Consider the following 18,517-nt stretch of genomic DNA (forward strand, 5'->3'; position numbering starts at 1 on the left):
AAATCCTTCCCAGCTTACAGTGTTAATTAGTTATGTTATTGTGGCATTAATGCTGCATTGTTTAGGCTTGATGTGATTAAAATGTAAAGAAATTCCACTGTAATCATTTCCAGTTCAAATGTATTGTGTGTGTATATATATATATATATATATATATATATATAGCAGCATAACGACTCATTATATCATCGCTTGTGTGTTATTCCACAAAATGACAGATAAATTGTGGGTTAATTGATTTGCGTCAATTTGGGAACGTGCGTGATGACGCTCTCGAACCGCGCGTGGCCCCCACGTGACCGCGCTACGTCACGGTCAGCGCTAGGGAACTACAAGATGGCGGAGAGCGCGGAACTGAAGGTAAAACGCTGCGCTCCGTTTACGCTAAAATTGACAGATGAGAAGCCGTATTGCGCGTGTACGAGTACACCTGATGCTTATTTAAAGCTTTAACGTTTTACTTTGAGCTGTGTTTGTTTTCCATACGAGGAAGAAGTTAATATTAAAGACTTGTGCGCTCGTCAGTGCTGTAAAAGCTGCTCGGTTTACCGTGTTATTGGCCGAATCCCAAATGGCTCCGTATTGGATATATAGTGCGCTGCCGCGCCGGTACGTCACACTCTATGTAGTGCACTAATCTAGGGGACGAGTAAGTGATTTGGGACGCAGCCAAGTGTTGATAGTGAGAGCGCTGTCAAGTTTTTATTTCCTTCTTGTAAACAAGTTTGATCGGATTCTCGTCTTGTTAGCGATTTATTTCGGCACACAAACCCGTATTGATTCGCTGTGGACTAATTTAAGTGCTTTAATCGTGTGTTTGATTAATAGGATGTATTAAGCATCATCAGTGTAGCTCTTTGCTAACATTCCCCGTTACTACTAGGGCTCCATCTTAGAAGCTGCATCAATCCTATAAGGAGAGAAAATAACCATCACTTTTCATTTCACACGCAGCTGAATAATAGGTTGTGTTTTAGTTGGCGTGTATTTTATGTTGTGTGTTCGTGTTGTGTCTGAGCAAAGAAAAGTGGAGAAAAATGTGTGGCAGCTCCAATGTCTGATCATTGTCTGATCATTGTCTGATCTTTGTCTGATCTTTGTCTGATCTTTGTCTGATCTTTGTCTGATCTGTGTCTGATCTTTGTCTGATCAGTGTATGATCTTTGTCTGATCTTTGTCTGATCAGTGTCTGATCTTTGTCTGATCAGTGTATGATCTGTGTCTGATCTTGTCTGATCAGTGTCTGATCAGTAGAAATAATTCACTTAATAAATACAACTTACAATGACCCTGATTATGATGTCATGTTTATACATGGACTCATCTATAGTCTGTGTTTTCAGTATTATATCCTGTTAATTTGTTGTACAGCCTGTAAACAGCTCTCAGTGTCTGATATGATGGGTGATGATGTGTTATGGTGGTTGTTTTTTAAAAGGAAAGAAAATCAGACAAAGATCATCAGTTAACGCACGAGACGTACTAGTGACCTGTTTGAGCTCTGAACAGGTGGTAAAGAAAACCTGTTCATTAGAAGTGTGCAGATGGGAGGTGGAAGCTCTCCTACACTGTTTCAGATCATCTGCATAAACAGTTGGCTTTGTGTGTGCGCGTGTGTGCGCGTGTGTGTGCGTGCGTGTGTGTGTGTGTGCGTGCGTGCGTGCGTGCGTGCGTGTGCGTGCGTGTGTGTGCGTGCGTGTGTGTGTGTGTGTGTGTGCATGCACGTATGTGTGTGTTCACTGTTCTGCATTGCTCAGAGGTCTCACCCGTGTGCTCGTTTGCTGAATTTCTCTACAGCGTCTAGTCAAAGCGTGCGTTTTTTCCCCACCGAAACTAGTCCACCGTTCGTGTTTTGTAATCGTCCACGTCCTTCACATTGACCTAGTACTGTTTGTCCTTGAATTTCATTTAGGCTTGTATCTATAACAAGCAGAGCCATATGGAGAGATCAGAGATTAAAGCGAGGACATTGTCACGAATACTTTGGGTATTTTGTGCACGGTTAATGAAGCGAATCGGTTATAATCTACAGCAATTTTCAAACAGGACCAAAAATCTCTTCCTCCAAATTACATTTACAGCATGTGGCAGACGCTCACATCCAGAGTGATTTACAGAAGTCATTTATAAAATTACATTTGTGCTCATTTAAGTCCTTACCGTAGAGGTAAATGTTCAGAAGGCAAACTCTGTGTTGGCATTTAGTTCATCTCGGGACATGGGAGATGAAGCGTAGGCCATTTTTTCGTGTTTGCTTTGTTCCACAGATCCGAGTGCCGCAAGTAGAACATTTCAGCACTGAATTGTCTACACACATTCGCAGACAATCCATCGTATGGTCAGTAACGTCATACTTTTAAATATTGTCCTTACTTTTTTGGTATATTTTGAAGGCGGCTCGTAGCAGCTTTGATGAAACGGCGCGGTTTGAAATATACGTTTGATATCGAGATGTTGAGACGATGCGTCCCGAATCAGAATGTGTTTTAAAATAAATCGTTACGGTTAAAGAATTTGCCTGGAAAATAAATTGCTTCCCTAAACAAGTGATCTTTGTTAGGAACTTCGGAGAATCAACCGAGAAGTGTTCGTAATGTGTTCTGTTCTTAATGACTTGCCTGTAAAAATAAAGGTTAAACAAACAAACAAGTGCTAGGAAGGTTAAGAAACGGGTCGGATTAAGTTTTCACTAAAACCAGAAACTGCAGCTGCTCTATGTGTTAATGTAAATATTATGTAATTATACACACAGTTATTTCCAGGGCGGTGAAGAAACGTGCATTTAGCACTACACTTAAAAAACACATATACTATCGGTATTAGGAACTAATATGTAAAAATAAAAGACTGGAGCACACTGAAAGCAAATGGCGTGATGTCAGATAGGATTTAGATATTTTTAGGATTTGGTCCGTTTGATCCTTTGCTGATGACTGACCCTGCACACAGAGATCATAGGGAGTTACGAGTGTATTTCTGTTCAAACAATATAAATATTTTAATAATATGCAGATTTAGTATCGGTCTATAATCTAAGCATTGATTTAGTTGTTATTAGAGGTCTTCACGGGTCCACTTAGATCCGAAAACCCGAGGTCCGACCCGAGACCCGAGCGGGTTCGGGTCTAAAAGTTTCACGTGTACCTTGGACACGGGTCGGGTATAATAATAGCAGCATCGGGTCTCGGGTAAATTAAAATGAATGTGTTTTTACCTAATGGACCAGAGAAGACCCGAACTATTGTATCTCGCGTGTGTGCATTGACTCGAGTCCTTTTCCAACCTCTCCTCTTTTTACCAAGACCACTTGCGACATCGTGTGACTGGCGGTAAGCTAATTTCCGTTGAAACAGACCTGTCAATCAATTTTGAATCCACGCTGTAGCGGTTACACTAAAGTAACATTCGGGTTAAAAAAATACCCCATCGGGTCGGACCCGGGTAAAATTTTTTCGGGTTCGTCTCGCGTCGGGTCTTTCTTAAAAATATATATATACATGCACGTCGGGTTCGGGTAAAAAGTGATTCGGGTCACTTTGGGTCGGGTACATTTTTTTAGACCCGAGAAGACCTCTAGTTGTTATCACAAACATGGCACTCAGAACTCTTTCTTGTTCTGCGAAACTTTGTACTTGAAACGGTGTTTGAGAAATGGAGGTTTGATGCTGGTATTCAAACACACAGCCCCCCAACACTGAGATTTAATCATCTGAGATTATTGCATTGTTTCTCTCTCCTTGACCTTTTGTTCCCAAAAGGAATGAGGTTAATATCTGCGCGTCCTCGTCGTCTCCCTTTAACAGCCTCCGGTCAGGTGTAGAGTAAACAAACTCTCCCGTCATTTTTACTTTCTTTCTGTTCGTTATTCCAAATCAGACCTTCTTTAAACGTCCTCGCTGTGCCGTCGCTAAAGACGACATGAAGTGTGCGACCATGTGGAAATGATACCGAGGGACAGCAGCTTGGGATCAATATTTCATTAGTGAACAAAGAGGAATTTACGGTATTTGAACTATTCAGCCGAAGCATCGAGACAGCGAGCAGTTACGACGTCGCCGTTACAGACAGCCTCAAAAACAAAAGCGGAATATTATTATGATGGAAACTTCTAGATATCTGTAGTGGCGGGGTGTCGTTTGTGTATCTAACTTCGTAGTTGTAATTTTTGCATCGTTTTTCAGATCCGTGGCTTATGGACAGATTTTCTTGGTAAAAAACAGTATATCCTGTGAAGCTGGAGATATTTTTGCTGATGTTAAATTCATTCGCTGTTCTTAGTTACGCTTATAGGTTTACGTTACTTATCTCCAGCATATCTGTAGTAAATGAGTTTAATACAAATTAAGTCACCGCTTAGGTGAAAACCCGAGGTCGCTAAACCTCACACAGCCAACTGGGATGGATGGATGGATTGATGGAAGGATTTTTTTCCAGGTTTCAAATTGCACATAGCTTCATGAATGAATGAATGAATGAATGAATAAATAAATAAATAAATAAATACATTCATAATGAGTCATTGTTACACAGTATGTTCAGGGATGGACCCAACACTAGCCTAAAACCTAAGACAAGCATTTCATTTTTATTTTTATGTATTTATTTATTTATTTATTTATTTATTTTTGCCATTGCAGATCAGTCGGTTTAATTACCAGAAAAAGGGAAAAGCCTTCTCTTTCTCATCTTTGACAAAAGGGCCAAAAGGGTCATTTTTATTTGGTATCTAAGCTGTATTTAAACATCAGTGCATCCTTCCAAATCCTACCACCTGCTGAACCATATCCACCAGCCAGCACACCTCTGATTGGTTCATTAGCGAGTGTGAGAATAGGAACACACAGGTGTGTGAAATACTGACAAAAGTGAAATAAATCCAGAGAAAATAAAAACGCTAGACAACTGGAGGATGAACACTTCATCCTCATCATAGCTGCAATGTTGGTCAACAACGTTTGACTTTTTGTCACGGTGTTAAATCTGTGTATTGTGTTGGAAAGGTAGAAATGGGAGAAAATCTCATTTTTATTTGTTTACTCTGTGTTAATGCTCTTTCTTTTAAGCTAATATTTAAAAGAAATATTAAGTTCTTTTATTTTTACTATTAACTCATTTGATTGTTTTTAACTATCGCCTTTCAGCCGAGTTATTTTTTTTTTGGCATCACACTACAGAATTTAATTTCCTGAGGGCTAGTTAATGAATTTATCATTTATCCAGCCTTTGAGCTCTGTGTGTGTGTGTGTGTGTGTGTGTGTGTGTGTGTGTGTGTGTGTGTGTGTGTGCTTTACATAAGGCTGCTTCCAGATTTAGTATCTTCATTAAGTACATGAAGATTCTCTTGTTGAGAAATAAACACATCCTGTTTTTCATCTTTAAATTCAATACTATGTTAATACCATAAATCACGATAAAAACATCAGTAACATCATGATCTCGAAGCATAATATCGAAACACGGCGACAGTCTGAGATCAGAATCTGAAATCACTATCAGTGTTCAGGAGCAACAGCTGCAGGAGAAAGTTTAAAAGTATTTTTGATTCAGATCTGATTCATCAGAAAAAGGAAATGATTCACTGCTGAATTCTGTAAATGTATGGGTGGTTTCTGTTGTTCATTCTATTCCAAAGATCGTATCTGAGTCTTCAGTGCTGTATGTTGTACTCGTTTGAACCACACGTCGATGCTTTTGCTGCTTTAAAGGAAATTATTTATTCTTTTTTTTTTTTTTTTTTTACTTTCTTCTTTTCTTTTTTGTTTGTGGCCCTAAAAATTCAAGTGCCAAATAAAACACACATTTCACACATTCATTACTGCACTTTGTCTTTTCTGTCTCTTTCTCACTGTCAGTTAGATGCTTTCTCCGTCTGGCCTTCTCGCTCCCCCTCCTCTCTCTGTCTCTGTCTCTGTCTGTCTCTCTCTTTTTTTTATCTATCCCTTGCTATCTTTCTGTCCCTCTCACTCCCACTCTTGCTCTATCACTTGCTCTCCCCCTTCTCTTTGAATCTATTTCTCTCCCTCGCTCTCTCTCTCTCTCTCTCTCTCTCTCTCTCTCTCTCTCTCTCATTCTCTGTCTCTGTCTCTCTCTCTCTCATTCTCTGTCTCTGTCTCTCTCTTTCTCTCATTCTCTGTCTCTCTTTCTCTCTCTCATTCTCTCTCTCTGTCTCCCTCGCTCTCTCTCTGTCTCTCTCTCTCTCTCTCTCTCCCTCTCTCTCTCCCTCTCTCTCACACACACACACACACACAATTCTGTGAGGGGTGTGTGTGTGTGTCTGTGTGTATCTCTCCTCACCAGATGTCCTTCTACCTGGCAGCGGTTTCTGTATTAATTTACTAGGTTTAACCCTCACACTGATTTTCACAGTGAGATCAAAAACACAAGATGTCTGCTTTTGAATCTTACACTTTGTCCTTTCCGAAAACTGTGACTATAAAGCTTTGATTCGCCCTACTCTTAATCAGACGCTGAAATGATTCTGTTCTGCAACCCATTGCTTTTCCTGCACAATCCTAATATTTGAAGAACACCAAGAGAACCGACGCTGATAACAGCTGCTAATATCGTCTTCAGAAACGTGTAGTCTTTCTTCTTCTCTGCGTTTTCTTTTTGAGATTTCTCTGTTTCTTTATCTTTCGTGCCGTTTTCTGTAACTTCTCGAAAATTCTTTGATTTGTAACCTGTCTCGGGTGAAACTAGTCAGGAGTGTCTTTTGTTATACCGCCAGCTTTCTTCGGTACAGGATCTGCATCAATTAACCGTCTCAAATCTAACCGTACAGACATTATAGCAATGTAAATAGAGAGCGATCTGCTGTCCAGTTCAGTTTTCTTTCACACGTTTGTCGGAAAACGAATAGTACAAATCTCATTCGAGGGACGAGACGCAGGGCAGCTCAGTAACCTGATAGAAACTTAGAGCCGACTGATCCATCGATTTCCTTTATAACAGCAGATTTTTGTCTCTTCTCAGTTTCTCGGGCTGTATCACAACAGGAAGCATGATTTTGTGCGACGGTGTTGACTTGATGCCCATGCAGTATATTTCGACCTGATTACACTGCTATAACATTGCATCACATTTCTCAGGCTTGCTTGAACACTGTGCCCAAAATAGACAAAATCCCACTTTTTCTGTATAAAGAAAATGCAATAAAAATCACACCCTGACAGCACAAACCTTTAATAAGAATCATCAACAAGAATGAGTAGACATTTTGTGCTTTCGAACAGTAGCTTCATGGCAAATCCCGACGTATACGAACGCACTAGTTACAGCATAACAGCTAATTCACACAGAGAGCGTAAATTCACGTAAAGACGACGCTTAGCATATTTGACGGCTGCTAAACGTCTCCGACGTCACACCTTTGTAACAGTCAATATAGAGGAAATTGGGCTTGTTTCCCAGTTTCTCAATAACATGACAAGAGCCTGAAGAGACAATAAAGAAAGGCTTGGTTGAGTGTTTATAGCAGTGCTATAAACATGTAAGTGATAACAGGAACCGACTTGTTTCACAGATGTTCCACTAGATTACTGTAACAAAAATGGATAAAAGTTATCTATTTGTTTATTTAATTATTATTATAATTTTTTTTAAATCAAAGTGCTGGGGTATAAGAGAAATAAAACATTATGGGATGTGTTGCAGTTGTAAAATCAATTAGAGTGTGAAAAGATATCGATGATTAAATATTTATGCTTCGGCGATGCAGCCAAAACGATACTAGTTATGGCGTAATCTTACTACTATTTTTATTCCCTCTTTATTATATAATATCATGCTTGGCTAGAGCAATGACATGTTGAATTTAATGTTGAATGCAGAGGAATTACATCTACTGCTGACACGAAGACTCACTGTAAACTAGATCTGAATCGTATCTCTGATAAATTACAGCCCAAGGCCATTTTTCAGCTCAAGGTGATTAAAAATAGCCAGTCACAGGGGGATTCTGCTTAATATGGCAACACTGAGCACACTGTCGGAGCTGAATGCAGGGAAACAGCAGCGGAAATCGTGTCATTAAGCTTTACTTGTTGTTCTCTTTATACAAGATTTGATTTTTTTTTTTTATTACTCAAAATCATCCATCTAAAAGAGTTCAGCATTTATTTTGGTTTTCGGATAAAAAACCAAAAAGAATTTGGGTCATCTTTGGATCGAAGGATATTTTCAAACTTTATGCTATATTTGACACACGTTTTTCAGATTCCAACAAATACGCCAATGTTTAAAGTTATATGCTTGACGATACACAGAAGCACGATTACAGCCACTTTGCATTTTGCCAGCAGTCACCAGTTTTTTTTGTGTAGTACAGTCACTGTTAAAGATCATTGTTTCTGATTATAATGTTTGGTCCTGTAGTCATCCCAAGTGAGAACGTCAATTGCCCTAGCTCTGAAAATAGGGGTTTAATGATGCGTTCTGGAAACGGAGCTTCAAAGGCGACTTAAACACCCGGTTTCTGCGGTGCTCATGGTCCTGTTGCACAAAGTTCTCTCACATATACAGGAATTCCATGAAAAGCTTGGCAAACAGCGTAACTCTGTTACATGCATTATTATTATTCGAGATATCTGAATTTCACATAATTACAATCTGTCCTTATACCTTTATCTGGAGTACTCTAAGTACTCTAATGTAACTGATCCATCCCTTCATCTGTTCAGAATGGATTTCAGAATAAATATTTAGATAGATCAGACTGTGAAGGGAAAATCACAGATATGGTTAGAAGTCAGATCTCAGTAAGGTGTGGGGATATTTTCGTCTTAACTGTTCCACATAAAGGCAGCATGAACCCTGAGGCTCTTGTCAAGCATGAGGTGCATGGTGTTAATTTGAACATAAAACTCTAAATTTTATCATATACTCTATCATTTTTATTTTTGTAATGAACATCTCTTGTGAACATTAGACATCACGTCCTGACTTTTCAGGATTATATGAATGCATTGTATTAGCATACGGCTGAAAGTGCGAACTGTTGGAAGCCTTAATCTGGCAATGTTCTGGTTTTATGTGTGAAGGAGCTGAAGATTTGTTAATTGCGACACGTTTTTAAAACTCTTAAAACCATCATATCCCACTCGAATCATCTCTTTCCGTCAGCAGCAATTACTGGACATATACTAATATTAAGCCCAGTGCCACCAACGGTCATAAACTACAGTGAGCTCCGACAGTTCGGCCCCAGATGAGGCAGATATCGAACAGCTGCTGGTTTTTCTTTTTTCTTTTTTTTTTGGAATCATTCCAGGGGGGCACGGTGGCTTAGTGGTTAGCACGTTCGCCTCACACCTCCAGGGTCAGGGTTCGATTCCCGCCTCCACCTTGTGTGTGGAGTTTGCATGTTCTCCCCGTGCCTCGGGGGTTTCCTCCGGGTACTCCGGTTTCCTCCCCCGGTCCAAAGACATGCATGGTAGGTTGATTGGCATCTCTGGAAAAATTGTCCATAGTGTGTGATTGTGTGAGTGAATGAGAGTGTGTGTGTGTGTGTGCCCTGCGATGTGTTGGCACTCGGTTGTGTCCTGCCTTGATGCCCAATGACGCCTGAGATAGGCACAGGCTCCCCGTGACCCGAGGTAGTTCGGATAAGCGGTAGAAGATGAATGAATGAATGAATGGAATCATTCCAGCTGAGTTGCATCATCAATTCAATTCTATTATGTTTTTTTTTTTTTACCAATCAGCCTCTAGGTTGATGTTAATTTGGATCCGTGTGCTTTGTGGGTGTAAAAATATAAACTCCATGTTATTAGTAACACATCCAATAAGCCAAACATGTGGTGGCAGTGCAATAAATAAAATCCTGCAGATGCAGGTCAAAAGCTTCAGCTCATGTTAGCTGAACTGCATGTCGACTGACCATCTGATGCGTATGGCGCTTAAAATTAGAAACACTTCAGGAGTTTTTAAATAGATAAGGATAAGGAGACATGCGTGTCACGATTTTTCCGGTCCGCTTGGAAACAAAACCGTGATGCTCTCTACCTTCCTCACGGAAGAGCGAAGCCGTCGTGTTTACAACCATGACAACGAGCGCTTGTGAGGATCAGCTGAATGCTGGATTTTCCAAATCATTATATAGACCCATAAATTTGCACAGCTTTTTTAATTGAACGGTCTACGTTTCGGATGCTGGGCTGTTTTTGTAGGTACATTGACATTTTACGCTTCTAAACATGACATTGAACAAAACGACGTGCGATCGGTTGCTTTCAGATGCCCGCTTGGGTGGTCCATGTCCGTTAAAAGGCGCTACGGAGTCCAGACGGTCTGCCGTCAATCTGAAATTCTGCCTGGTTTGAGTCTCTTAGAGTTTACACACAATGGTACAGGAAAAAACAACCTAAAACATCCAGTGAGTAGCAGTTCTGTAGGTGGCAATACCTTGCTGAGAGGAGAATTGCCAGGCTGGATTGAACTGACAGGAAGGCTACAAAAACAAACAACAACTTCTTTAACCATTGTGTCAGAAAAGCATCTCAGAACACACAACATGTAGAACCTTGAGGCAGACGGGCTACGACAGCAGAAGACTGATTATCACGTATTATTTCTTCGTCACAAAATGCAAATCACTATGTTTAACTGGCATCAGGTGGCCCTGCATGGGAACCAATAAGAGTCATAGAAGTACTTAATGCATGTATATGTAATCTTTAAAATAACCTCTACTAGGGCTGGGCGATAAAACGATAACGATATGTATCGCGATAGACACGTGATCGATATCAATAAAAAATGTGTTCGATAAGTATGGTTGGGTATCAAAAGAAATTTTCCTATTCCGGTTCCAGTTCTGCCTTACGATTCCCGGTTCTGATTCCAATTCCATAATAAAATAAATGTGAAAAATAATGCACAATACTGAAACAATTCCATTTGTGTTTATTAATCACTCTTTAAATATTTTTAACAGAGCATTTCAATTCATATCAATTTAAATTGAAATAAATCCAACATCATATTTAACATCCAGAATTACAACTTAGCAAAACAGTTAGCAATTTTTCTGAAGAAACATTAACATGTCTGCTTTCTCTGGGAGAAGACGAGACCTTTCCTGGCTTATTGTATCTCCAGCTGTGGAGAAAACCCTCTCAGAGGGGGTAGATTTGCTTCATTGTTGTAGCTTTGGAAATGAATCCACACTTTAAACTTTTTTTAGACATGTTTAACACACAGCGTACCTCAGCACAGCAGCGCGAGTGACTGATTTCTGTGGTAAGCTGTGTTTGGTTGCACAGCAATTTGGTTGCGTGACTGTAAACAGTGTAAACAATTAATATACATGAGGTAAGACATGGCCATTTAAAGTGACCGCTCCCAGCGCTTTGCCCGTCATCGCATCGGAACCGCGTTTGGAACCGAAACTTAAAAAATCCGTGCGGTTCCGGTTCCTGTTAAAAAACAGAACCGGTTCTGAATAAGAACCGGTTCTCGGTTCCCAACCCTATCGATAAGACTGTGACTTTAGACTTATGTTTACATTTTAATTATTTGAGCTTTCCATGGTTGTTGACATTTCTGTCTTAATAACTGAGGGGAAGGTTAAGTTTAAAATAAAAATGTTTAAATGTAATATATTTTTCTCCTGGTCCTTATTTTAAATGGGTCATAAAAAGATCAATAATTATCTATATCGACCGATATGAAACCCTGATATCGTGATACAGTTTTCAGCCATATCGCCCAGCCCTAGCCTCTACTCTTAACACTCAAATTTGTCATGCAGTTTGATTTGGTTAGTTCATAGTTCACTACTTTCACTGTAGTTTTTCAGTTGTAGTTTTTATTAGCAGTTATTTTTATATTAGAGATTTGAGGAAAGCACTGATATACACTGCACTGACGAACCCTTAGTACTTTACACACAGATATGTGTTATAATCAGGACACAAAGTCATGAACACATGAGTCTGCGGTCTTTTGTGGTCTATTGTGCATCAGTAAACTTTTACTTCTTTTTCTTTATTCGGTCACTGGAGCTGTGATAAATAATGAAACCCAGGCAAAAATATCAAAAATTCAATTCTGGAAACTTTTATTTGAAATACAATATCTACAGATCTTAATGTCAGTCTTGAAACGAAATGTTAATATCCAGAAACATTTACATGACATGGTACAGAACTAAACATGAAAAATACTGTCTTGTCATTATGATATAATAAATGGTTTTAATATATTTTTTTTCTTTTGTTGCTTTATTAATCAGTTTTTTTATTCTGCTGAATAATTGAGAAGTGGAAAATGGACTTGAATATAGAGCTGAAGGGATTTATTTATTTTTTAATTACATGTCAGAAAATATAATCGCTTGTATTCTTCTAAATTCAGACCGCAGCTCGGCAACAGCTAGACCCGCCTCGTTACTTTGCATACTAAACCAAAGAAAGATCGAGTGCTTTAATAGCAAGCATATGTCCTTATTAAATGTTTATTGGAGTAGTTTAGTCATCTCAAAATAACCGAATGAAAAATCAAAATAGTCACAAAGATTGTTTTTCATTTTTCAACGTATAAATAATTACATCTTTCTGTATACGGACAAAACGATCCGTCTCGCTCCAGACATCTTTGTGTAAATAATGACGTCGTTCCTAAGGGTATAAATCATTACATCCTTCTTGAGAATTTCCCTCAGAGACTCTGAGAGAACGCTTTGGTCGAGTATAACGCTTTGGGCAGAATACTCTTCAGCTTTTGTGCACTTGCTCATCTGTTCTTGTTCGCAAAAGCCATCAGTGAAGTTGTTTTCACTTGATTGAAAAGTGTTGTGTGACAGATATAAGTCACTGTGTGTAAACATTGGCCTAGACGGAGATCCCCTTTCTGTTACGGGAAACCAGACTGAAACCCTGCTCTTTGCTCTTGACGTGCATTATGCTTCAAGAGTACTTTCATAAACCAGAGCTCAAGTCACTTACTCTCTCTTTGTCCTGTTCGCTAAAATGAAGCATTTCAGATTTACATTTTCAGACCAAAAGATTACAGAAAAAACACAAAGATGCTGGTAAAAAAAAAAATCACCTGTTGACCTCGTTACAGAAACGGCAGCGGAAATGAGTTCACAAAGAGGTCAAAATAGGCTTGTGACGCTTGGCGGTAGAGTCGAGAATCACAGAGTTTCTAGCTATCGCACCAGCTATCAGGTTGGACGATTAAAATGTCTTTTGTAGTACATGGTGTCTACAGCTTTAAGATGGAAGCTAATAAACTGTGTTGTGTCATATTGTGTTGTTCTATGTACTCCCGTTTCTCCCATACAAACATTTCTAACCTGCTGTCTGACGTCAGCACAGAGAAACAATCAGGTTTCTCTGCTCTCATTTAAAACACAGTGCACATATATATATATATATATATATGTACATATATGCACTGTATGCTGTATAGAATACGGTTAGAATGAGCAGTCGGAGAAATGAATATGACGTTGTACTCAGATATCACTGATAGCTAACACGTAACCATACCGATGGATAAAACATGAAAAAAAGAGGGGCATTTTAACTTCTTTATATTATGCAAAATGACACGTATAATATACGTTAAGTTTCATTTCTTGTAATAAGATTAGAGAAGTAATAAGTAGTAGCTTACAAAAAATCCTCCTAATAAAACAAGGCCAATATGTCTTTACTAATATGCCATTTATATATTTTTTATAAATTTTTTAGATTATATCTAATAATTGTTAATAATAATTAATGATAATAAAATTGTGTAGAACAGATGGTTTCTCCATGTAATTCTGCATCTTATCTCTGCCCAGGCCAAGTACTGTATCTCCACCAATCAGGGGTTGTAATAGTTAATCCATGTTTAAAATCGAAGCTTGTAAATAATGTTTTATATTTGGGGTGCGAATAAATTGTGCAAGGGACAAGGATGAGCATGAGGTGGGGAAAAAAACGGAAACCAGCATGATCAATGTGAAACAGGTTACCATGACAACCCTGCTGTAAGCAGACATACACGTGGGGGGAGATCGGAAATGTAAAAGTCTGCACTGATATTTGTCATAAGACAATATTGTTGTATTGTGTTTTTATTATTATTAGATACTCGGCCGCGTGGACATTTCATCTGACATGCAGTCACGTGACTGTGTTGTTAGTTCGAGCTTCCGTTGTGAATATTCTACACTCTGAATTAATTTGAGGACTTATAATTTGCAACAGCGGGACTAGGTCTACAAATGATTTCATGAATAAATCAGATTAACATCGTCTGAGGTTTCAGAAGGTTTTGTTCGTCCTCGATAAGTTAAGTTACTTTGGATGCAAGTGTTGGACAAATGAATGCAAATTAGCCGTTGTTGTTTCTGGTAGTGGGGTGTGTGTATGTGTGTGTGTGTGTGTGTGTGTGCGTGTGCGTGTGTGTGTCCATGCTGCTTTTTTGTGCCTGCAGGAGTGTTAGCCTGTGTTGTGGTTATGTGAGTGGTTCTGTTTAATGTGCTGGATTCTGCTTTTAGACTGTTGAGGTATAGGTGAGTTTGTGCCTGTGCACTTTTGGTACTGTGTTAGAAAAGCACAATGCACCGAGGTATGTGAGTGTTGATCCATAGCCAGCGAGCTGCAGGAGAGAGTGGGGGAAGGGCGAGAGAGAGAGAGAGAGAGAGATGGGGGGGCATTGAGACTTTGTGTGTGTGTTTGTGTGAAAAAGAGAGAGAGGTGGTACAGGAGAGAGAATGCACAAGTGACTTCACAACAGACAGAAATGGGAGAGTGAGGGAGTAAGTGTGCAGGAGAGAGAAATCTAGTGAGGGATTGTGTGTGTGTGTGTGTGTGTGTGTGTGTGTGAGAGAGAGAGAGAGAGAGAGAGAGAGAGCTAGCTGAAGGTGGGGCTTGCACAATAAGCACAGTCTGGCTCGTGGAGAGAGAGGAGTAAAGTAAGACTGTGTGCTAGTGCAAGTGGGGGAGGGAATGGTGTGTGTGTGTGCATGCTTGCACGTGTGTGTTCGTTGTGTGCACACATACTTTAGCCACAGTAAAAAGCATCCTGTAAAGAGGGAGGCTGGGAGATGGTTTGCTCTTGTTTGGTATGTGTGTATTTTTATAGTAAAGTGATGATGGAGCTCCTTGGATCTGGAGCCATGGTTAGAGTTTCTGACACACACACACACACACGCACACACACACACACCTAGTCTGTCTTAATCCTGTATTTCTCCCGGCCCTCATCGTGTTAGATTACATTTTAAAAGCTGCTCTAGATTACACCCATACAGATTACACGCTCAGTACAGGTACAGATTTACGGGCATAAATTAGGCGTACGTTGTGGATTTCGTTCACTGTGATGTATCCTAGAACAGATCTCACCGTCTCCGATTAAACATCAGCAGTATGAGTGTTGGTATTTTGGTTTGTTATGAAAAGCAGCATGTATACTTACACATATGCTTATACATTCAGCCTTGCTCTGAATCTCTAGCAGTTTTGTAAGACATAATATCATCACATTTATCTCAGTGGTAGACTATACCAACGGTGTCTTTTCTAAACCCATTTTCTGCTAAATAATCATTCTTATTCCCACATACTAGATTTCCCCTATGACATGCTGGCATTATGAGAGGCTTAGGTTTGTTTTGGACACCAGTTTATTCTGAACCTGCTTGTATCTGTACAGAGATTAACCAGTTCTCAGGAGTCACTTACAGACAACGTTTCTTTAACCTTCAAACCAAGCCTGGGTCCACTGCATTGAATGAGGCATGTGGATGAATTTGATAACTAAAGATGTTTCTGTTTTGCTGCCACAAACGGCATTGTACGATGTTCAGTAGTACGCTATATGAGCCAAAAGTGTGTGGACACCAGACTGGAAGCACAGAATTAAATGGAATTTTTTTTTCTGTGCTCTTGCAATTTAGTTTCCCTTCAGCGTATCTAAGGGTCTTTTTCCATCTGGTCACTTCGTGTGTTTACTCTGATCCGATAGCTATCTGATTTGTTGAAACTTCCATTTACATTAGGCCACATAAATGCGTCTTGGCGAATCGGATATCAATCCGATCTTTCTACTCCCGCCCAAAATGCAAATATATTTTACCTCATTTCCGGGGTAATAGAAGTGGAACACGCTTTGGTAAATGCGGTTTTCAGAATGCAATCAAAAAGAAGATGAAAAAACTTGTTATGACGGTTATGCTACAAAAAACAGCATTTACTTAACAGCGATGCACGACTCGTGAGTCACTTGCGAGTGACGTACTTCCGTTTGGGAGGAGTATAGCGCTGACGTATGTGGCTTGAACAACCACATTCATTAACACCTGTGCAGTTTCATCTGAAATGCGTCCTAGACCACCTCCTGAAGTGGTTTGAACGATCGGATTTATATCCGTCTTGAAAACTTTTCGGAGGGCATTTAGACCTGGTCTTTTTATGATCAGATAGCTATCCCATCAGAGAAAATGCATGAAGTGACCAGGTGTAAAAAGCCCCTAAGACTTCCAAACCTGTTCCAGCATGGTAATGTCCCCGTACACAAAAGTGACGTTTATAAAGACATGGTTTGGAAAGGTTTCATAGGAAAAGCTCAAGTGGCCTTCACAGATCCCTGACCTGGACCCCAACGATCACCTTTGGAATGAACTAGAATGCTGACTGTGCCTTAGGCCTCTTCACCTGACACCAGCGTCTGATCTCATGCTCTTGTGGCTGAATGAGCACATATCCACACAGTAATGCTCTACAATCTGGTGGAAAGCCTTCCTAGAACAGTGGTGGAGGTTATAAAAACAGCACAGGGGAACTAAATCTGGAACGAGTTGTTCTACAAACACATATGGCTTTGATAGTTACGTGTTCAAAAACTTTCGGCCACATAGCGTATGTCAGAACTGGTATTTTGTCATCGTTGTGTTAAGTATTATACGGATGGGAGAAGATTTCAGGATTTCAGTCGGTTGAATAATATTGTTAGAGGTACATCTGTACACAGAAATAGTACTTGTTGTCTGTCACAAAGGCAGTGACCTTTATTATAAGTGATTATAGTAGGGCTTGGATTATTAGGAGGTCATGTGACCGTAACATGTATGAAGCCCATATGTGTGCTAGGTACTCAATAACTTATCTAAACCCCCATAGGTCCTTGTAAAAAAATATATTTACTAACATATTCATTGGGACTGGATAAATATTGGTCTCTATTAATATCTAGTGGTCATTTTGTAAAAGATAAAATATGGTGTAATCTTTCATACATGTAACAAAAGACTGAAGTGATGGATTTAGACAGGTTTAAATTTCAGAGACGCTTGGGTAATAATCACATTGCCGTAACTCTCCATGGAAAATGAACCCCGTCCTTCAATCAGGATCACCGTTTCACTGTAAATCTATTCAAATAAACCTTTTGCTCAGTGATTTGGTGAATCATAACTACAACAGATAAACGGATAAAAAAAAAAGAAAGCTCTGTGCTAAAAACTATGAGTTACTTGATAAATTCTCCTGTGATGATCCACTGAACAGCCCAATCCTATAGCTCTGATTTCTGCATGCACAAGCGATCCTGACAGCTACGATGAGCGTGTTGAGGGCTGCCTGCTAATGACAAAAACTGGTTGATGGTCTGATAGTCATCAGTCGGAATAGCGTCTCAGGGCATTTAGTTAATATATATCAATATGAAGTAAAGCAGCTTGTATATAATTCACAGCAATCGCCAACCAGTCGTGACCAACCAGTCACGTTCACTCTGACGATATATTTGCATTTCATATAGAAATTTCTGTGCACCGTTCTGGTCTATCCGTATGTGCATTTGTGTGTTTAGTGGCATCACTCTGTTCCTGAAATGCTGTACAGATATAGTAATAGGTTTTAATCTTACATATTAAACATACACTACTTTACATTAACTTTTTTTTCTCTTAAGCAATCACATCAGCATTATACCTTAACGCCTTGGTAACTATTAATAGTGTCTGAGTTGATCTATACAATATTTGGATTGATTACCATTTCATATTCCTCTTCCGTGTTAATCGTCCGATGCTTAATAATAATAATAATAATAATAATAATAATAACAATAATAATAATAATAATAATAATAATAAAAATAAATATTATTTAAACTTATTTTTCAACCACCAAAAACAAGCTTGGGTGAAAACGTGTATGCTTGGGTTCCTGTCAGTTTTGCTAATAATTGCTGGCTTTCAGATTTAAAAAAAAAATGACATGGAAATTTCACCAGCCACAAGGGTGGTTTTAAAGTTCCTCATCTCCAGAATTGTGCTCATTTATATGCACTTCCTCCATAGGCGCCATTCCTAGATTTAATAAATGTAAATTTCCTTGTGGCAAATGTTAATTAGGCCTAGTATCAGTGTAGTAAGTAGAGAATCACATTTGAATGGAAAAGTCTGCTTTGGAGCTTATTTATATGAATTGATTAAGATTTCTTCAAAATCTGGGTGACTCGATCACCTGTTATTTTTATTTATTTATTTTATTTACCAATTATATTTATTTAT

General features: G+C 39.1%; 1 protein-coding gene across 1 annotated transcript in view; it reads left to right on the top strand.

The window, feature by feature from the left end:
• The first annotated feature begins 264 nt into the window (after window positions 1-264).
• Window positions 265-18,517, top strand: part of pias1a (protein inhibitor of activated STAT, 1a) — a 51,115-nt gene continuing 32,862 nt past the window's right edge. The window contains exon 1 of the mRNA XM_060859170.1: window positions 265-360. Within this exon, the coding sequence (XP_060715153.1) occupies window positions 265-360 (96 nt within the window). The remainder of the gene's footprint in view (window positions 361-18,517) is intronic.

This window comes from Tachysurus vachellii, chromosome 23, assembly GCF_030014155.1.
Source record: "Tachysurus vachellii isolate PV-2020 chromosome 23, HZAU_Pvac_v1, whole genome shotgun sequence".
NCBI classification, from domain to species: domain Eukaryota; kingdom Metazoa; phylum Chordata; class Actinopteri; order Siluriformes; family Bagridae; genus Tachysurus; species Tachysurus vachellii.